We start from the raw sequence: 23,233 nt of genomic DNA on the forward strand, positions 1-23,233 counted from the left end.
CTCCCCACCATCACAGACATCTACACCTCCAGATGCAGGAAGAGGGCCACCTGCATCATGAAGGACCCCACTCACCCAGCACACACACTTTTTGCCCCACTCCCCTCAGGAAGGAGGTGAAGGAGCATTAAGTGTAGAACCACTAGACTGAGGAACAGCTTCTACCCTGAGACTGTTAGACTCATGAATCTCTAACTAGAATAATCACTGAAAAACCATATCATGTTGCTGCTGATCTGTTTCATGTTGCTGCTGATCTGTTTCATGTTGCTGCTGATCTGTTTCAATGTTGATGTGTTCATGCGTGCACATCTGCTCACAGAATCATGTTCATGTTTGTGTTGATGTTAAATGTTTTTATGTTATGAGTGCTTAGTGTATATTTAGTTGATGTTTTTCTTAGTTCATATCTTAGATGTTATTACTGTTTTTATTTTACATTTTATTGTTGGATGTAACTGGGACCCTGTGTACATAATTTCACTCCACCACATGTACCACATGAGGTGCGAATGACAATAAAGAAACTCTGACTCTGATATTGACTCTCACTCAACAAGCCATTCTTTTCAATATAACCATCCAATTTCTGGACAAACCATTTGTCAAGCACTTTAGAAAATGGGGAGCACTGAGATAGGTCTATAATTATCAAAACTATGTCTATCACCATTTTTAAATATTGGAATTACTTTTGCTAATTTCATTTTTTCTGGAAATATGCCACGCTGGACTGACAAATTACAAATATAAGTCAATGGTTTAATAATAAAGGCAATAGTTTTTTTAATAATCATCATATCAATTCCATCACTATCAACATATGTCTTAGTTTTGCTTTTCCTTACTATAATTAGGTCTTACAATACTATTCAAAATTTTCCACGTTCTTTTCATATCACCACTGCTCTCTCACAACTTTAAATTATAGTAATCTTTCTTAGCTTGTCTTATTAATGTTGTCAATTTGTTTTTATATGCCTTGTATTTCAATTCTTTAGGTTTAGTTGGAAATCTAACAAAATCTCTATAGAACTTATTTTTCTTCTTACAAGATTTTAACAATCCCTTGGTCATCCAGGGTTTTGCACTGACATTTTTATTTTTGTGACGCACTAATATCGGGCAATTTTTGTCATATAATGATTTATAGACTTGCAGAAATGTTTCATATGCCACATTTACATCCTTCACATATACCCCACTCCAGTTTTCCTTCAACAGGTCATTACAGAATTTTTTTTATTGTTTCATCAGATCTGACTCTAACCTGCCTTATGTCATCAACTTTATTAGGTTTTTTAATTTTACTGTCGTGAACTATGAACATAAGTAAATGATCACTTATGTCACTTATTAGGACTCCACTGTAAATAGCCTTTCCAATTTCATTAGTAAAAAAATGATCAGTTAATGTTGCAGTAGTGCTGGTGATTCTGGTTGGTTGAGTTATCACTGGAAATAAACTTCTACTGGACATTGCCTCAACAAAATCTGTGGTCATTTTGTGCTGTCCTTGTTTTAATAGATCGATATTGAAATCTCCACATATTAACCAGGTTTTCCTGTCATTTAATCCATCCAATAGATTTTCACTTCTTTCTCTAAAATATTCTAAATTAGAGCCTGGAGTTCTGTATCTACAAGCTACAATAATGTTCTTTGTTTTCTCCATCTCAATTTCAACAGTAACACGTTCCATCACATCATCCAAGGCAAATGACATGAATTCTAATTTTTCACATCTCAAGGAACTATGAACATACAATGCAACACCGCCATCTTTGTTCTTCACTCGGTTTGTATGAAACAGATGATACCCTTCCATATCAAAATCTATGGATGTGTCATTTAACCACATTTCATATAATGCTATGACTTGATAGTGATTTCTAAATGTTTTCAGATATTCACTAATCTTGTCAAAATTAGCATGAAGACTTCTGCAGTTAAAATGAATAAGTGAAAAATGATCAAAACCCACAGAAAGATTCAGTTGTTCATCTGTTTATTTACAATTGTTAGTTTTGTCTAATAAATTACTGTCTGGATCAATGTTGTTTTCATAATCATGTATTTTGAATTCTGTAACACCGTGTCTTATCAGCATTGGTTTGCTTGTTGCATTTCCTCCATTTGTCTTTTTCTTTTTTCAAAAGAAACGTCATTCCTTTATTCATAAGGAACTTCATTCACTTATGTTTTTCGACAAGGGCCTTAACTCCATCCTTGATTTCATGACCTGGGGCTCTCCTTCTTTGGGTCCAGGCCAGCTCCCATCCTGCATTCTTCAGTATTGACTCTAGATCCATTTCCTTCTCTGGAATGTCCATGTTGACTCCGAGCTCACGTAATCCAATTGCAGCAGCTTGAGGGTCGTTATACACCTTAACTTTCCCGTTCTCACGAAAAACTTTCAGTCTAGCTGGAAATAAAATCAGTGACTTGATTTTTCGTTCATTTACTTTGCGCACATCCTTGTATTTTGCACGTTCCTTAAACCCTGAGTTTGTAAAGTCCTCATCAAAATAAATCCTTCGATCATTTACTTGTACAGTCTTTGCTCTCCATGCAGCTTGCAGCACTTTTTGTTTCATGGCAAATCAAGTAGACCTTTGATACAAAGCTATTTTGTTATTAATTTGTGTATTCATTTTTATGCATAATCTTCATCAGATATATCACAGATTATTTTTGTAATAAATACATAAAATCCACTAAATTTGTGATTATTTTGACATATCTGTGTGTTTTAACTGATTTTGAATGCCCTTTAAACACGAGAAAAGAATTCACGTTTCAGTTTACATTTTATTTGGGGGTTAGAGACTGATTTTTCCTCTGAAAAGAGGTGGTGCCCATACAAACGAGGTTTTTGCATAATAAATGCATACGTTATGAGCTTAACTCGTAACTGATAATTTACAATATATATATCCAACCCCATATCCCTCTACAAGATGTTTCTAATGTTAGTGATATTACGCAGGGGGAAGAAGGCAGTTCTAGTAAAGTTTTTAATGTGGGGGATAAAAGACATGTCCTGATCAAAAATAACACCAAGATTTTTAACAGAGCAGGAGGACAGATTAATGCATCTAAGGAGGGAGAAAGACTGAAAAATTCATTCCTAAGGTGCTCAGGTCTAAAAACCAAAACCTCAGTCTTGTCTGTTCAACAGGAGAAAATTAAGGGTCATCCAGGTTTTTATGTCCTTAAGACATGCTTGTAGTCTACAAACCAGATTCCAAAAAAGTTGGGACACTAAACAAATGGTGAATAAAAACTGAAAGCAATGATGTGGAAGTGCCAACATCTAATATTTTATTCAGAATAGAACACAAATCACAGATCAAAAGTTTAAACAGAGAATGTATCATTTTAAGGGAAAAATCTGTTGTTTTCAAATTTCATGGCGTCAACAAATCCCAAAAAAGTTGGGACAAGTCCATTTTTACCACTGTGTGGCATCCCCCCTTCTTCTTACAACACTCAACAGACGTCTGGGAACAGAGGAGACCAGTTTCTCAAGTTTAGAAATAGGAATGCTCTCCCATTCATGTCTAATACAGGCCTCTAACTGTTCAATCATCTTGGGCCTTCTGTGTCGCACCTTCCTCTTTATGATGCGCCAAATGTTCTCTATAGGTGAAAGATCTGGACTGCAGGCTGGCCATTTCAGTACCCGGATCCTTCTCCTACGTAGCCATGATGTTGTGATTGCTGCAGAATGTGGTCTGGCATTATCGTGTTGAAAAATGCAGGGTCTTCCCTGAAAGAGATCGTGTCAAATCGTGACTCATCTGACCACAGAACAGTCTTCCATTTTGCCACACTCCATTTTAAATGACCCCTGTCCCTGTGCAAACGTCTGAGCTTGTGGAGCTTGCTTAGAAATGGCTTCTTCTTTGCACTGTAGAGTTTCAGCTGGCAATGGCGGATGGCACGGTGGTTTGTGTTCACTGACAATGCTTTCTGGAAGTATTCCTGAGCCCATTCTGTTATTTCCTTGACAGTGGCATTCCTGTTTGAGGTGCAGTGACATTTAAGGGCCCGGAGATCACGAGCATCCAGTAGAGTTTTACGGCCTTGACCCTTACGCACAGCGATTGTTCCAGATTCTCTGAATCTTTTGATGATGTTATGCACGGTTGATGATGATAACTTAAAAGTCTTTGCTATTTTACGCTGGGTAACACCATTCTGGTATTGCTGCACTATCTTTCTGCGCAACAATGGTGGAATTGGTGATCCTCTTACCATCTTGGCTTCTGCGAGACACTGACACTCTGAGAAGCTCTTTTTTTACCCAATCATGTTGTCAATTGATCTAATTAGTGTTAATTGGTCTTCCAGCTGTTCGTTATTTGCTCAATTTCCTTTTTCCAGACACTTATTGCTACTTGTCCCAACTTTTTGGGGATTTGTTGACACTGTGAAATTTTGAATCAACATATTTTTCCTTTAAATGTTACATTTATTCAGATTAAACTATTGATCTGTCTTCTTTGTTATATTACGAATAAAATATTGACATTTGCCATCTCCACATCATTGCATTCAGTTTTTATTCCAATTTGTTTAGTGTCCCAACTTTTTTGGAATCCGGTTTGTAAGTAGCTGATTGGATTCATTGGGTTTAATGGACAATTATAATTGTGTGTCATCAGCATAACAATGAAAATATATCCCATGCTGTTTAATAACTTTACCTAATGGAAGCATATATAAAGTAAAGAGTATTGGCCCAAGCACTGAGCCCTGAGGAACTCCATGACTAACTTTGTTGTATGAAGAAGATTCATTATTTACATTTACAAACTGGAATCTATCAGATAGATATAATTTAAACCATTTTAGAGCTGTTCCTGTAATTCCAACATCATATTCAAGCCTCTGTAGTAAAATATTGTGATCAACTGTATCAAAAGCAGCACTGAGGTCTAACAGGACCAGTGTAGACACAAGTCCATTTTCTGAGGCCATGAGAATATAATTAGTTACTTTTACTAGTGCTGTTTCTGTGCTGTGATGAGCTCTAAACCCTGACTGAAACTCTTCAAACAAATTATTTCTTTGTAGATGTTCACACAACTGACCTGCAACTATTTTCTCTAGAATTTTTGAGATGAAAGTTAGATTAGATATAGGTCTATAGTTGGCCAGAATTTCTGAATCAAGGTCAGACTTCTTAAGTAACGGTTTAATTACAGCAACCTTAAAGCTCTGTGGTACATAACCATCCATTAAAGACAAATTAAGTAGATCCAATATGTGGACATTAATTAGTGGAAATACCTCTTTAAACAGTCTGGTTGGGATGGGATCTAGCAGGCATGTGGATGGTTTGGATGAGGTTATTATTTTTGACAATTCAGAGCTCAACAGGACAAAAACTGTCCAAACATAAATCAGGCTCTGGTGAAATTTTTAAAGTTGCCTCATTTGACAGGGGACTAGAGATAGTAGAAGGAAGGATGGTTTGAATTTTCTCTCTAATTGAAATAATTTTATTTATAAAGAATCTCATGAAGTCATCACTACTTATAGTTGTAGGGATACATGGTTCAACAGAAATGGGACTTTTAATTAGTCTAGCAATAGTACTAAACAGAAACCTAGGGTTATTTTTATTCTCATCTATTAAAGATGAGTAATATAAAGTTCTAGCTTTACGGAGAGCTTTTTTATATGTTAGCAGACTATCTTTCTAAGTTAAATAAAATTCTTCAACATTAGTAGAGCGCCATTTTCTCTCCTGGTTTCTAGATGCCTGCTTTAAAGTACGTAACTCAGAATTGAACCAAGGAGCCAGATTCCTCTGATTGATTACTTTCTTTTTCAGTGGAACAATTTTATCAAGTGAAGTTTGCATTGAAGTTGTAAGATGATCAACTACAGGTCCTTCTCAAAAAATTAGCATATTGTGATAAAGGTCATTATTTTCCATAATGTAATGATAAAAATGAAACTTTCATATATTTCAGATTCATTGCACACCAACTGAAATATTTCAGGTCTTTAATTGTTTTAATACTGATGATTATGGCATACAGCTCATGAAAACCCAAAATGCCTGTCCCAAAAAATTAGCATATTTCATCCCATCAATGAAAGACAAGTGTTTTTAATACAAAAAACACCAACCTTCAAATAATCATGTTCAGTTATGCACTCAATACTTGGTCGGGAATCCTTTTGCATGAATGACTGCTTCAATGCGGCGTGGCATGGAGGCAATCAGCCTGTGGCACTGCTGAGGTGTTATGGAGGCCCAGGATGCTTCGATAGCGGCCTTAAGCTCATCCAGAGTGTTGGGTCTTGCGTCTCTCAACTTTCTCTTCACAATATCCCACAGGTTCTCTATGGGGTTCAGGTCAGGAGAGTTGGCAGGCCAATTGAGCACAGTAATACCATGGTCAGTAAACCATTTACCAGTGGTTTTGGCACTGTGAGCAGGTGCCAGGTCGTGCTGAAAATGAAATCTTCATCTCCATAAAGCTTTTCAGCAGATGGAAGCATGAAGTGCTCCAAAATCTCCTGACAGCTAGCTGCATTGACCCTGCCCTTGATAAAACACAGTGGACCAACACCAGCAGATGACATGACACCCCAGTAACTGTGGAAACTTGACACTGGACCTCAAACAAAGTGAATTATGTGTCTCCTCTCTTCCTCCAGACTCTGGGACCTTGATTTCCAAAGCAAATGCAAAATTTACTGTAATCAGAGAACATAACTTTGGACCACTCAGCAGCAGTCCCAGGCGAGATGCTTCTGCCGCTGTTTCTGGTTCAAAAGTGGCTTGACCTGGGGAATGCGGCACCTGTAGCCCATTTCCTGCACACGCCTGTGCACTGTGGCTCTGGATGTTTCTACTCCAGACTCAGTCCACTGCTTCCGCAGGTCCCCAAAGGTCTGGAATCGGCCCTTCTCCACAATCCTCCTCAGGGTCCGGTCACCTCTTCTCGTTGTGCAGCGTTTTCTGCCACACTTTTCCCTTCCCACAGACTTCCCACTGAGGTGCCTTGATACAGCACTCTGGGAACAGCCTATTCGTTCAGCAATTTCTTTCTGTGTCTTACCCTCTTGCTTGAGGGTGTCAGTGATGGCCTTCTGGACAGCAGTCAAGTCGGCAGTCTTACCCATGATTGTGGTTTTGAGTAATGAACAAGGCTGGGAGTTTTTAAAAGCCTCAGGAATCTTTTGCAGGTGTTTAGAGTTACGTCGTTGATTCAGATGGTTAGGTTAATAGCTTGTTTAGAGAACCTTTTCATGATATGCTAATTTTTTGGGACAGGCATTTTGGGTTTTCATGAGCTGTATGCCATAATCATCAGTATTAAAACAATTAAAGACCTGAAATATTTCAGTTGGTGTACAATGAATCTGAAATATATGAAAGTTTCATTTTTATCATTACATTATGGAAAATAATGACCTTTATCACAATATGCTAATTTTTTGAGAAGGACCTGTAGATGATCTAAGTCACTGTTCTCTGATGCATTACTCTGCAAGACAGAGGAAACATTGATGGAAGAGATTGTTTAAATTTGGTTACAGCATTTTCTGATAAGCACCTGCTGAGATGAAATTTACTCTCAGTGACTGTGTAGTCATTTAATGTAAACTCAAAGGTTATTAATAAATGGTCGGACAGAATAGGATTTTGAGGAACTATTACCAAGTCCTTAATCTCTACACCATAGGTCAGAACTAAATCAAGAGTGTGATGATAAGAATGAGTAGATGTGCGAACGTTTTGGGTAAAACCAAATGAATCTATTAAATTATTAAAGGCTGATAGATCTGATATGCTTAAGCTATCACTTTCAACATACACACGAATATTAAAATCACCCATTATGATAATTTTATCAATATTTAATAGTAAGTCAGTTAATAATTCTGAGAATTCAGACAAAAACTGAGAGTAAGCGCCTGGTGGACGATATATAACAACTAGTAAAAGTGGCTTTTCTGATTTCCATTTTGGATGAGAAAGACTGAGGGACAGCGATTCAAAAGAATCATAACTAATAACTGGTTTGGCTTTAATCAATAATCCTGACTGAAAAATAGAAGCTACTCCTCCACCTCGGCCAAGCCTCGGCCAATTAGTGTATAACCATGTTATTACTTGGGATCGGATGTTGGATGGTACAAAATGGGTTCCCACAGGGCCTGTGCCGGGATCGGGTTCCGATCTTTGTGCCTCACCGATCTCTCTCTCTCAATAGTCCAAGTGAGAGCACCCACCACACAAGAGGGAGGAATGATGCTTTCTGCATCATCAGTTGCACCAGAGGGAGAGAACTGGCGGGACAGGGCCTCTGATTTAGCATTCTTGGAACCTGGGCGAAAGGTCAGAACATAATTAAACTGGGTGAAGAACAAGGACCATAGTACTTGCCTGTGGTTTAAGCGTTTGGCATCTGAGATAAGTTAAATTCTTTTGGTCTGTCCATATGAGAAAAGGTGTGTCAGTGTCCTCTAACCAGTGTCTCCATTCTTCCAAAGCTAGTTTGACTGCAAGTAATTCTCTGTTACCCACATCCTATTTCTTCTTTGCAGGAGAAAGTCATTTTGAAAAGAAACCACAAGGGTGAATCTTGTTGTCAGAGGGGGCTCTCTGAGACAGTACTGCCCCTACCCCTGTGTCTGATGCATCGACTTCGAGGATGAATTGTCTCTTGGGATCGGGGTGACAAAGGATAAGCGTAGAGGAAAATAAAGCCTTTAGCTTACCAAACGCCGTGTCCGGGGTCCATTTAAATGTCCGCAGGGTGGAAATCAGCTGTGTGAGAGGGGCAGCGATCCTACTGTAGTCCTTGATGAATCGCCTGTAAAAATGAGCAAATTCCAAAAATTGCTGCAACTGTTTTCTAGTCTCCGGGATGGGCCACTCCACCACTGCCTTGGTTTTTTCCGGCTCGGTCCTATATTGACCCTCTTCAAATATAAATCCCAAAAATGAAATGGTGGTGACATGAAACTCATATTTTTTCTGTTTTACAAAGAGCTAGTTCTCGTAGAGTCTCTGGAGGATGAGTCTGACCTAATGAATATGTTGTTCCATATTCTGGGAGAGAATCAGTATATCATCAAGGTAAACAAAAACAAAATAATTTATGAACACGTTGTTCACCAGGGCTTGAAAAACTGCGGTGGCATTAGTTAAACCAAATGGCAAAGGTATTCAAAGTGACCCTGGGGTGTTCGAAAAGCAGTCTTCCATTTGTTGCCGTCCTTAATTCTCACCAAATGATATGCATTACGCAAATCTAGTTTAGTAAAAATGGAGGCTGAGCGAAGCTGTTCGTGAATGGAGACAATAAGGGGTAGTGGGTACTTATTTTTCATGGTAATGGCATTAAGTCCTCTATAATCGAAACAAGGCTGTAAGGTTTTAGCCTTTTTAGAAACAAAGAAGAATCCTGCCCCTACAGGCGATGTGGAGGGGTGGATTATACCAGAATCTAAGGAATCATCATTGTATTTCTTCATGGCCTCTCTGGCCCAGAAAGATTGTACAATTGACTAGATGGTAAAGCTGAGCCTGGGAAGAGGTCAATGACACAATCGTATGGGCGGTGAGGAGGTAAGGACAAGGCTCTTTGTTTACTAAACACTGTGGCCAGGTCACGATACTCGTGGGGAATGTCAGCAATTTTCACTTCGTCAAGAGGTGCACAGGTTTTTACCTGACTAGATACAGCTGTCCAGAGACAGTTCTGAAGGCAGGTGTTGCTCCATCCCTCAATTTTTTTGAGTCCATTTTATCCTTGGGTTATGTTTCTGGAGCCAGGGAAACTCGAGAATTAATTGGGTTTCAGGGGAGTCGAATATAAAAAATTCACTGACCTTTTGGTGATTTCCAGAAGAGATCAGGTGTACACCCATCGTCTTGTGTTGAATCTGTGTGAGCAACAAAGTTCATACTCAGTCATCCAGGTACCAAATCCAATAATTCTCAGTTGGGTCATCTGGACAGTTTCTTTTTTTATATAAACGTTTCGCCCTCTATCCGGAGTGATTCATCAGTCAGAGGAGTTCCAATAAACTGTTTCCCCACCAAGCAGTAAACTCCTTAAGTGGACCAACCAGTTTACTGGAGCTAAGATGGTTTCTGGTGGCCGTCCTGTCCCTCGTCGACTCCTCCACACCACAGCCAAAGTGGTTCAGCAGCCTTGAAATTGATAATATTAATAATCTGTATTCTTTTTAATTTACTAGAAACTTCTAAATAAATCCTGACCCTGTACTGAAAACAGTTTCAGCGTCTCACCGCCACCAGCTGGTGAGAGGCGTGTGACGCAATTTGAACCCGCCCACTGGAACTGGTACTGAAAGCATAATGGAAACACAACATGTACTGTACCAAGTAGAGTAGAGTCATGCTGTACCGGTACTGCAGGTACTAATGGAAACGAGGCATAAGTTCCTGGCAAAAACCAATGCAGACATGTTCCTGTTTTTAGTTTTCTACATCACTTTAAAATCTAGCTGTTTTTGTTGTTTTTTAATAACATTTTCTTTTATTTGTTCTTTCCAATTTGTATGCTTTTTATGATTGTTTACTGTTGTCATCATGCTTTGTTAAAATCAGGTCTCTCTTGTAAATGAGTCCCAGATGCTCATTGGGATTAACCTATATAAATAAAGGGTGAATGAATGAAAAACAATGTACTTTCTAAATAAATTTGACGTGATTTCTGCTCAGTGGAGTCCACATGAGGAGGAGGAGGAGGGGGAAGAGCACCTCCCGTTCATTGTCTCTGCTCCATATTCGGATGTGAGCTCAAATGAGATACCAGTATTTAAAAACATATTTACTGTACACATAAAGATGTCAAACAGAAATAATTTTAAAACATTTTTTGAAATATGTACCAGACTTGACTGCTTTGAAAATAAATTTTGACGACTTCTGCTCAGCGGAGCCAACGTGGCCCAGAAGGAGGAGAGGGAACTGCTGTTTTTTTTTTTTTATGACTTTAACACAGCAAAAAAAAAAAAAAGTTCCAGTAGTCGACCAAAAGTCACTCATTGCTATGTTGTTCCTCCTGTGAACTAAAGGCCTCTTTGAGGCTCATATAAACGTCATCACACACCACCTCCGTCTCGCTCTCGGCAGCTGTTTCCTTCTTCGACAGCCACATCGATAGCTTTTAACTTGAAAACTGCATCATAAGAAATTCTCCATGCATTTTCAATTATTGCTGAACAAATGAACAGATCAGTGCATGAGGCACAAAATACGGTAACTGATCTGAAGAACCAACAATTTTAAGTCAGGTCATCTGGGCGTTTTTTTGTTGTTGTTTTTTTTGTGCTGAGACGTTTCGCCTTTTATCCAGAAGGCTTCATCAGTTTGCACAAACACCAAACAAAACTGCTTCTCTCCCAACAGCTTACTCCAAAGTGTCTGGCTCAAAGTAACCACTGGATCTAGAGGACAATCAGACCTACAGGACAGCCATCTAGAGCCAACTAAAACACTTTAAAATCAATTCTAAATGGAACAGTGAAGAGAGATATGCTCGTTCTTAGACCTGAGCTGTCAACATTGATCTATGCTGTTTATTGTCTTGTTTGATTTTAGAGCTACAAGCTGGCTGTTAAACTTAAACCAGACCAGTCCCAGACCTGGATGAATATGGGAGGAATTCAACACATCAAGGTAGGCCCCATTCACCTAAATCAGTAATACTTCATACTAAGGATGGCTGCATTTACATGCACTGATATACTGTTTATATTTTAAAGAAACAGTACAGTACTAATGACATGAACATCCACCCATTATCTTTACCCGCTTCTTCCTTTTTGGGTCACGGGGTTCACTGGTGTTCATGTCCAGCCATCACTGTGTGAGAGGCGGCGTACACCCTGGACAGGTCTCCAGTCCATCAAAGAGACACATGGAGACAAACGAGACAAACAACCATTCACTCTCTCTCTCTCTCTCACCTAGGGACAATTTAGAGTTACCAATCAGCCTAACATGCACGTTTTTGGTCTGTGGGAGGAATCTGGAGTACCTGGAGAAAACCCACGCAGCACAGAGAGAACATGTAAACTCCACCCAGAAAGGCCCCCGGACCAGGATTTGAACCAGGGTAACCTGCTCGCTGAGAGGCAGCAGCTCTACCAGTTGCACCACCGTGCTGCCTGTTACCAGAACTCACCCTGTCAAAATAAGATTTCCCAGATAAGATAAATGGTAAATGGACTGTACTTACATAGCGCCTTTCTATTTTATCGAGATACTTACTTTAAATCACTTCTTGGTCTGCTGCCTTCATACATCTCCTCCTACATGTCTCTGCGTGAGTGCAGCTACAGCGTGCGCTCTCAGGACATCATTACCTGCAGTGTTCCCTCAGTGAGGACTGAACTAGACAAAAGGACCTTCTCCTACTCCTCTCCTGTTTCCTGGAATATCTTGTAAAAAGATCTGAAGCTCTCGACCTTTGACCTCTCTAAGTGGCTTTAAGAATCTGTTGGACTCCTGGCAGGGACCGATGCAGACATGTTCCTGTTTTTAGTTTTCTACATTCGCCTTAGAATCTAGATGTTGGTTTTTTTTGTTACATTTTTCTTTTAGCCATCCTATTTGTAAAAAAAAAAAAAAAAAACCCTGCAGTATGACTTTTTATAATTGTCCATTGTTGTCATCTTTCTTTGTTGAATGAGTCCTCGAGGCTCAATGGGATTTACCTGTCTAAATAAAGGTTGAAAAATACTCAAAGCTCTTTACAACAATCTGTGCCTCATTTACCCATTCATACAGCTCTATACTAGATCTCTACAAAGCTAATTGAACAAATCATTCTAAAGAGACTAATCAGAGCTTTAGATCACATTCATACACTGATGGGACACACATCAGAGGCTATGAAGGGTTCAGTGTCTTGCCCAGGGACACTTCGACATGTGACTGCTGGTGGATTAGAACCCCCAACTCTTGCATTGGAGGACGACTGCTCTAACCACTCAGCCACAGCCGCTCTAGATAAGATAAGATAAGGGCAGCACGGTGGCACAGTTGGTAGAGCTGCTGCCTCTCAGCGAGCAGGTTACCCTGGTTCAAATCCCCGTCCGGGGGCCTTTCTGGGTGGAGTTTACATGTTCTGTCTGTGCTGTGTGGGTTTTCTCCAGGTACTCCAGTTTCCTCCCACAGACCAAAAACATGCATGTTTAATGCATGCATAAACAATCACTTAAATTAATCACTTTAATATCAACTTTAAAGCTAGGAATAAAAATGAACATGTTTTGTGTTAGCATTTAATTCTAACTTTATCCAACATTAATAAAACGTACCTCAAGTTGCCTTTTTGGACAAGCATGCATATATTTGTACAAATTGTACTTGAGAGGAGATTATTACAGCCTCATATAAAATCAATGATGATGATATTGGGATGGTATTGGACGATATCAAGATTTAGGTATCGGGATCGGATCGGAAGTAAAGAAAAAGTGGATCGGTGCATCTAGTCAGAGGGTGAAATGTTTAAAGTTTTACACTTGTATAATGTCCACAGTTTGTTTGTAATACCTGTGTGTGTCTTCAAAGGGAGACTACGCAGCTGCCAGGATGTACTACCAGCAGGCCCTGCTTCTAAGTCCTGGTTCCAAACTTTTGAAGGAAAATTTAGCCAAGCTGCAACGTCTGGAGAAAAGACTGGCAGGAGGAACATAACAACATTTACTGATCCTGACACATTCTGCACGTGTTGACGTCTGTCTCATGGAAGCCCAAACACCAGCGGCCAGGCTTTAGGACCAAACAAACCTTTGTCCAAATACAACTTTCTTTTGACTGTGGGGAGTCAAAGAGACTACAGTCCAGAATACTACCACTAATTAGGCAGCAGTCCAAGGTCTGATATGCTCAACAAAAAGACAGGAATCTTCCTATGGGATCAATAAAGTTGTGTCTAATCGAATCTAAAGATGACTAAAACTCTGTCTGCATCATCTTTACTTCACTGTCCACGTCTGTTTTGCAGTTTATTTCATGTTATTTCTGACTTTTATCAAAAGCCTTTTCTCTACTTGTATTTAATTACAGATTCTTACAGTCTTCTGCTTTACCTTCCTTTTTTAATGCACTTACAACCCCTGGTTCTTTGAGTCCTGTGGCAGGATTCTCCAAATGAGCCGGCCTGTGAAACCTTGTCTAGACAACAAAAACCTGCTGCTCTGAACCTCCTGAGTCCGTGCACGCTGTTGTACAGCAAATTAAATGTAGATCAGTGGATTGTGAAACTAAATCTGATCCTAGCTTGCTAAACAATATTTAATTTGGCTTCTTGTCAACCAAATTATATTATAAATTCTTATTTATTTAAATTAAGCAATCTAATTTCATCTGCACCATTTATTTGTTCAGTAACCTCCAAAGATTTACTTTGACTGTGTCAATAAAATAACTCTTTACCTGAAATTAATTTTTTCATTGTTCTTTACTCTTCAGGGGTTGCCACAACAAGCAAACTTGACTGACAAGTTGGCAGTTGCTTTATGTCCTTCCTGATGTTACCACAGCCCATATGTGTGGAGCAGAGAGCTGCCATCTAGGGCACCGGGAGGGGGGGTTAATGTTAATGTTCCAGAGTGGGGCAATTTAGGGTGAAGGCAGATGTGGATGCTTCACTTTTCCCACCAAATTGTTTTGATGTAACAGCCCACCTGTTGTTAATTTAGAGACAACTCTATTGATAGTCATAAGATCCATCCATCCATTATCGGGGGTAACTGGTGCCCATATCCAGCAGTAACTGTGCGAGAGGTGGGGGGCACCCTGGGGACACGGGTTGCAAATCCAGAACTGGCCATAACATCCCAAAATATTTTGATTTGTTATGACATTGTCCTTTTTTAAATAGAACCTTCAAACTTATTAAAAGTCTGATCAAACACCATTAAAAGTTGTAACAAATGCATCATGTGGTTTAGATTTGTCTTGTTGAAATATGGTGGGTCTGCTCTGAAAAATATATCTGAATGTGTGATGTTCTAAAGTTTGTAAATGATTGAATAGAAGGCACTTTGACAGGTTTGTTTGATTTTTAAAGATCTTTTAACTTGTCTAATCGGCTTCTTCAGCTCTGATTGTGGATTGAGCGTTCCAGCCTTGTACACAATAATAAGACTGTTAGGTCACCTGAGTTCCTCACACATCCCTCTGTCCTGTGAGGTGGCTAAAGGCTCCCACAGACTCAGGCGGTCCTCAGTCCACGTGAACTGTGCGCTCTGTCCGCAGAGAATTGAGACTTCATACTCAAGCATTCACCCTGACCGGCTGCAGACCAGCTACGCAGGCAAGGGTTGTTTACCTTCAGGACAAATTGAGGTCGCAGATTGGTCATTTGCTGACACGACTACTGGATTGATTGACAGGTTGCAAAAACAAAACAAAAAAAAAACGAGAGCTGGCAGCCTCAGCTGCAGCAGTGTTCTGTGTTTATATGTTGTTACTAAAAAGTTCTAATAAATTAAAAAAACAGGGAGTGCTGGCCCTGCAGCCACACATCAGACCCTCCCGCAGCCACACTGGAACTGATTTTAATTCTCTCTTGACAAATTCCTTGATTTCTCACCATTTCAGTCATGGTGTCAACGGAGGAGGAAGAGATCACTTGCCTCTTGGAAAAAAACAAAGAAAAAGACATTAAACCAGATCAGGGATGAAGAAGGGGAATTTAACACTTTGGTGTTGCATACAAAACAGTCCGTCACCGGGTAGTTTATTGTGCGACACCGAGTACGCGTACGTGGTCGTAAAAATTGATCTTTGCGCAGACATGGGCGGCTGTGGCTGAGTAGTTAGAGCAGTTGTCCTTCAATACAAGAGTTGGGGGTTCTAATCCACCAGCAGGCACATGCCGAAGTGTCCCTGGGCAACACACTGAACCCCTCATAGCCTCTGATGTGTGTCCCATCAGTGTTTGAATGTGATAAAGCTCTGATTAGTCTCATTAGAATGATTTGTTCAATTAGCTTTGTAGAGATCTAGTAAAGAGTTGTATGAATGGGTCAATGAGGCACAGATTGCAGTGTAAAGCGCTTTGAGTGGATAAGATAGAAAGGCACTATATATAAATGCAGTCCATTTTACCATTTACATGCCCTAGAGGCATCTGTTTTGACTCTAATTCGATATGCAGACCTCCGCGAACTGAGATTTGCGCAAGTCTGTGCGAGCCTTAAGATGTGAGCTGTTTTGGTCACATTTCAAGGTGTGAATGATTGTGAAACTGCCTGGAGGGATGAATCAAGGCTGCATTTATAGGCTTTAGTTTAGAAAGACAACCTGAGGCCTTCTTCTCAGGTTAATATTGATGACGTTTCTTGTTTCCACGTTGACTCGTTTTTCAAACCACATAGCTTCTCCGGCTAAAATGTGCACATTGCTGTCCTCAAAAAAGTTGTCCCTTGTTAAGATGTAGATGAGCTGAATCTTGACCTAATGAGATAGTTCCTCTGTATAGTTGCTGTCTAATGACACTATCACAGCCTAAACACTCATTGGTTCCACACCAGTTAAGGGCCTGCCCACTGCCGGTACCAGTTACTCCTTTCTTTTGCTTAGATTATAGGACAGGGTCTATGAAGCGTACTCCGATTTTGACCGGATCATAAAAGAAGTGAGCATGTCAATGGCAGACTGTATTATTGATTTCGAGCAGCGTTACTCACGCATGAAAAAATACAACATGGAGCTACCCGACACTGTTTTGGCTTTTAAGATTTTGGACACTGCGTGTTTGGATATGACGGACAGACAGTTGGCTCTAACGGCATGCTCAGATGTAACATTTGCTTCAATAAAGTCTGCTTTGAAGAGAATGGTGGGGAAAAAAAAGAGTGCTGCAGCAGAAAATATTAACCAGGAGTCCGTGTTTGTAACAGAGCAATGGTGGCAAAAAGGCAAGTCCTGGTGGCAAAGTACTCGTCAGAAAACTCCACAGCCCAGTACAAACCCGTTGGATAAGTACGGACTGTGATCAAAATGTGCAGTGTGCCAAAGTACTTTTCACTGGGTTAAAGACTGTCCGCACAAAACTGAGAGTGTTAAAGTAACTGATGATACAACAGACGTGGAAGAGTGCAATATAACTCTATACACCAAAAAATCACCAACAGACGCAGAAATATTCATGACAGAATGTTTTGGCTCAGCATTAATAGACACTGCTTGTACTAGGACAGTTTGTGGACGAGTGGCTGGACAACTACAGTACTGTGTTACGAAAGAAAAGTGTGAAAACGATGAAAGAGACAGAAACACAAAGTCACAGGCCCTTTAAGTTTGGAGATGGAAGAGTCGTCCACTCCATCAAAAAGGTAAGGATACCTGCTAAGATCGGCAACAAAAAGTGTAATATAGAAACTGAAGTGGTACCTGCTAACATTCCACTGCTTCTGAGTAAAACATCATTAAAAAGGGTTGGGACAGTTTTGGACATGGAAAAGGACACTGCAGTGATGTTCAACCAGCAGTTGGTGCCAAAAACCTGGTCTCCCATTTTTAGGAGTGGTAGCTGACTTTTTATTGCTTAATAGTGGTGCAGCGGCAGTTGACGGAGTCAGAGCAGACTGAACAAGCTGGCTATTTATCATCTCATAAGGTAAGCAGAAAACCTGTTAGATCGAATTTCTGCATGTCCCATAAGGACTGTCAGGCTGCTCTGTTTTTGGTTTTTGTGCACGCAGTTTTGTGGACTAAAAGGCAGTAGAACATTACAGTGTAATACGGGATTATTTTATTTATCGAATGTAAAAGTTTATATACGGGACGTTTTTTCTCGCTGGGACGCGCGTGGGAGCGGACCGGAAACGTTAGCAACTTGCTAACTGGAAATGGTCCGGGAGCGTTAAAACACGTGAAACGCTAATTTTTCCCTTAAAACAAGAATTGTCTGGCTGGCTTAAGAGCCTGTACATTAACTTTCATTTGATTTTAGTTGAAAACAAACAAACGGCGTGACTGGAGGTTTAAAGCCCCGCGTGAAAATTATAACGTCATTTATGCTGACAGTATAATCTTTACGGGAAGCGTGTGCAGTCCGAAAATGTTCCAGGTGTAATTGCCCATCGCGGTTTACTAGAAACGCGTTAGTACGTGAATGTTGGGAAAACGTTAAGAGGTGTGGGTCGTTCTGACAGTTCGAAGAAACTTTACTAAGTTTTGGGTGCCTGTGGGGAGCCTTGCTAACTCTCTGAAAGAGGTTGTCGGCCCAGGGATCCTGTTTAGTGATAGTCCCCTTGAGGTCTGCGACTGGATGCAGACTGGTCAAAGAGCACAGCAATAATCGACATGTTGGCTATAGCAGTGCTTATTGGTACGGGAGGATCTTTAAAATATACACCTAGGTTAAATGATAAAAAGTCCAGGAGAGACCAGCAGAGGTCCGGGAGAGACCAGCAGAGGCCCAGGAGAGGCCTGAACGCATGAGGTTCTAGAGTACAAATAGGGACAGATCTTAGTTTTAGGATAGGCAGTTAGGGAGAAAGAATGTAGGTAAATAGACAGCTGTGCAGAAACATATTTTTAATGTAGGCTTTTTGATGTGGATTTGATATATATGTGGTGTGTGTGTGTGCACGTGTTTTGTGCTTAAGCTGAGTTTCTGTAGTCATAACAAGAGAGGCGAGACCTTGATTGTTATTTCGACTTCACCAAGGTTACAGAAATGAGTGATCAGCCACCCAATGGCTCTGTAGGAGCCTGTTTCAAGGCTGGAAAAAATAAACTTCGTAACACTCTTCCCATTAAGGACACGAAAAAACAAATTAGAGCGCTTGAGGAATGGTAGACAAACTTATTGAGGATGGTGTGTTTGTTAGCATGAAAAGCCCCGCACCGACCGTGGAACAGCAAAACTGTTATCAGGCTACGTTGAGCAATCATCTGTCACAGGCACGTATGAGAGCTGACGGTGCGGGGTGGCTGATGAGGGGCAAGGCCTCAAAAGAAATATTAAGGGCACATAAATTCTTGAAACACGAGGTTTTATTTCAGTAATTTTTTTCAGACTCAACAGGACAAACGGGAGGGGGATCTGCGGCATGAGGGAACGCCTCGCTTAGAGGCAGCTGGAGAAACAGGTGGTCCTCGTCACACGCAGATTGGTGAGTTACGACAACCTACATGTGGTAAATGTTCCACTAAGAGATGTGATACTACTCCTGGCAGTCCTAGTAAGTCATGCAGTCACTGCAGTACTTTATTGCCTAAACATACGAAACAGACTAGGGTTCGTGATGATAAATATGCTTCATTTCAAATGCCAGTGATTAAGATTGGACAGAGGGAAATTGCATACGAGGTTGATAAGACACCGGACGTGAGGGAAACAGAGAGAGTGGAGGGATATACAAATGAAGAGGACAATGAGAGACCAATAGGTGGTGCAGCAGGTGGTACAATCAGCCCTACGTTTTCCCTGGGGAGTGAGTTACAGGACTTGGAAGATCAGATTAGACAGATTTCTGTGGGTTTACATGACGATGCAACGAAAAAAGATATGTCCAGAGAGAAAGAGGTGTCAAAAAGGGCTAGTGTGTACAATGTTTATCCTAAGCCCATGTTAAAAGATAGGCGCCGTGAATATCGCAATGATCCACACCCCATGCTGCGAAGAAGTAATTCAAATCGTGATCCGGTCACTGCACACCAAATGCCTTTGGTGGTCACACATAACAGAGCAGGCATGATTAACAACACGACATACAGTCCGTTAGCGTACGCAGATAACGCATTGCTGAAGGCAACTTTATTGGATCCGAAGAAGGGTGCACATATATGGATAAGGGATTGACTACAGGCCTTTAGTGGACAGATAATTGCTCTGAGGGATGTTAGAGCTTGTTTATCACCCCATTTGGAACCACATGAGATGATGAGGTTGGAACAGGCAGCAGGTACGACAGATCTTGCTCAACCCGAACCTTTTGACAGGCATGCACAGAGGTTTTGGCTAGCCCCGAGAGACATGTTTCCAGTGAGAACAGATTCAAATATTTTGAATGATGCAGTTAGGATTCAGGGCGAAACAGCGGACCAGTACGCGTTTCGGATATTGAGATTGTGGAAGGAACAAACTGGGGTTGTGCCACTTTCAGACCCTTTGCAAAAACTGTTTAAACAAGCTATGGTAAAAGGTCAAACGGGTACGGTGAAGGAAGAAAATGCGATTAGAACAGTGGATGGCCACGTTAACACACCACATACAGAGGCAGGATGAAACACTTAAAAATGAAAAAGTGGAATTTCAAAAATTATAGGAGAAACTGCTTAAGGAACAACTCAAGGACCTGAAAGGAAAGTCTAATGAGAACAAACGGGTTAACAGAGAGTATACAGTGGTGGACATGGTACCCTCGGCCCCACCCCTGATGCTGGATGTAGGGACGTTTCAGATGTATCAGAATCCGACAAACCAATACAGCGCGCCTAACAGAAACAGAGGGAGGGGCGTGGGGAGGGGGTACAGATTCAGGGGTCGTGGGTCATCAGAGGAATATTACTGTTGGAACTGCAGACAGCTGGGGCACATGGCTAGAAACTGTAAAACGTGGGGTCACCAGAATGGGAGGGGGAGTCGACCGACCAGGGGGAGGTTCCCTCCAGGTGCAAATGACTATGGTTTTCCCCCTTCCCTGCCTCCACAGGATCACACACAGAGCCAGGGCCATGAAATATATGGAGACACGCATGCACCCCAGGCAGCACCAACACACGTCGCTCCGAACCCAGGCCAGTTCTCTATGTACTAGGAGGTCTGGGGTCCCACACAGGAGGAGTCATATTTAGACGAGTTTCCTGCTCCTTTGTTAGATATCATGATCGGTGGGAGTTTTTGTCCGTTCATGGTGGACACTGGTGCGCGGTTTAGTACTCTGAATATTGATCTCCCAATCTCCTCTAAATACACCGACATGATGGGATTTTCCGGTGAGAAACATCGATACTATTTTTCACAACCAGTAGAATGTCAGATCCTGTTAAATAAGCCCTACATTAAGTTCATGCATGAATTTTTGATTCAGAAACAATGCCCATTAAATCTTTTGGCTCGTGATTTGATAGCTGTGCTTGGGGCTAAGGTGATTTGTTCTCGGGTGTACACAGATGTCATATTTCCTGATGGGAACATTTTTAGATCGGTGATAAATGATAACGGTCAAATGCTTCAGACTGAAGTAAAACAAGAATAAAATGCTTATGTGTGGTGGGGTAAAGCCGTGCACAGTGAGTCATGTGATTTGAGGGAGATAGTGGACAGGTGGAGGAGTTGGATAAATCTATTGAGACCTTACGATGATCCGGTTGACCCTCTGCATGTTACATTGAACTATTTGCTGAACCCTGATCAGACTAGGGAAATAGATGCTTATCAGGAAAATTGGGAGGACATTTTAAAACTGATGCAGGAACAATACAGTACTGATGAGCCTCATCCTTGGGTAAGCTGGAGTAAGATTTACATTTGTCCAGAAGGTGTCGCTGCTGCGGTTGATTTGAGAGAGGAAGTCAGGATGTTGTACCAGTTGGGTCCTGAAATTTATCCGCATCTGACTCTAAAGATAGCCACAGGGGGCCAGGCAAAGAATTTGGGACCTAAAATTAGAGAAGCGGTTGAAGCCTCAGATTGGCACAATGTACAAGGTACACATCTGATGGATTACAGTCCAACATGTAATGTCTATCGATTAAATTACTCAGGGAAACTGGATTTGGTCCTGGAGAAAGTAGTGCAAAGCAGACAACATGGACGAGAGAACACAGACTCACAAGAAGCTTTACATTTACTACGGGAGGTGCCAGACAATCTGTAGTCAAAGGGTCCTTTTGAGTAAGTTGAGTAAGTTTTTGTAACAAAATTAAACCAATTCTGTTACAAATGAAGACTGATGACATAATTTTTCAAGCTCAGTATCCTCTTTCTAGAGAAAAAAACTGATGGGATCAGGGACACGATTCTGGGATTATTGGAACGGGAGGTTTTGATAAGGTGTCATTCTGTTTTTAACACTACTATTACACCTGTTGCTATGTCTGGGAAGAATGTTTTCAGATTAGTGCATGACCTGAGGAGAATAAACGCAGGACTCCGTACTTGTAATTTTGAAACTCCAAATCCGTACACTATGCTGTCAAATATAGATCAGAACTACAATTGGTTTAGTGTTTTGGATCTGTCGAATGCTTTCTTTTGCATCCCAGTTGCTTCGGATGGTCAGAAACTGTTTGCATTTACTTTTGAGGGTCAGCAGTTCACATACACCAGACTGCCGCAGGGATTGAAAAATAGCCCCTCTTTGTTCAATCATGTGTTAAAATCTTTGATGAGAACGTTTCAGAGTGCCCACCTTGAAGGAAGCTGCATTCTTCAATATGTGGATGATATTTTGATTGCTGGAGATTCTGAAGAAAATGTGGCTAAATTAACAAGAGATTTTTTGATTTGGCTTAATGATGTGGGATTTAAGGTGTCGAAGGAGAAGCTGCAGTTATGTCGTCCCTGTATGGTGTTCTTAGGGAGGATAATTTCGGCCAAAGGTATCGGGATGAGTAGTAAACACAAATCTAGCATTCTGAGTCATCCAAAACCACGTACTGTACAAGACATGATGTCTTTTTTAAGGTTAGCGAATTACAGCAAAAACTATGTCCCTGATTTCACGGAGGTTGTGGCACCACTGAGGAAACTGATGATGGACACAGGATACACACACCTAAAAGCTCCTATCTGCTGGTCAACTGAAGCTGAAACATCTTTTGTGGTTTTGAAGCAACGCTTACATAGTGCGTCCAAACTGGCATGTCCAGACTTAGGTAAAATGTTTGAACTTGATGTTAGAGAAAAACATGGTTTTGTGAGCTCGGTGTTGTGGCAATCGGGTTCTCAGGGGAGGAGAGTTTTGTGTTATTACAGCACAAGATTGGAGCCAGTGGAAAAAGGACAACCAACCTGCACTAGGGCACTTTGCGCCATTTCGAAAGCGATTAAAGGGACATCACACATAACGAGAGGTCAGGATGTTCGGGTTCACACCACACATGCAGTTACAAACTACATTTCCAGTAGTAAGTTCACTCTTGGCCAACAGAGGTCTAGCAAGCTCCAGGACATTTTACTCCAACCTAATGTTCATTACAAGTGCTCAGAGAAAAACATGGCGGCACCAATGTCAGATGGGCCCCCCC

The 23,233-nt window shown here is 40.9% G+C and overlaps 1 protein-coding gene across 1 annotated transcript in view; it reads left to right on the forward strand.

The window, feature by feature from the left end:
- The window catches only part of LOC119428138 (protein O-mannosyl-transferase TMTC1-like), a 94,748-nt gene extending 80,868 nt beyond the window's left edge, over nucleotides 1–13,880 (forward strand). Inside the window, 2 exon segments of the mRNA XM_037695775.1 lie at nucleotides 11,609–11,686; nucleotides 13,589–13,880. Of these exon segments, the coding sequence (XP_037551703.1) occupies nucleotides 11,609–11,686; nucleotides 13,589–13,714 (204 nt within the window). The 3' untranslated portion in view covers nucleotides 13,715–13,880.
- The last annotated feature ends 9,353 nt before the right edge of the window (nucleotides 13,881–23,233 follow it).

Source organism: Nematolebias whitei, chromosome 22 (genome assembly GCF_014905685.2).
Source record: "Nematolebias whitei isolate Nwh7 chromosome 22, NemWhi1, whole genome shotgun sequence".
In the NCBI taxonomy this organism is placed as follows: domain Eukaryota; kingdom Metazoa; phylum Chordata; class Actinopteri; order Cyprinodontiformes; family Rivulidae; genus Nematolebias; species Nematolebias whitei.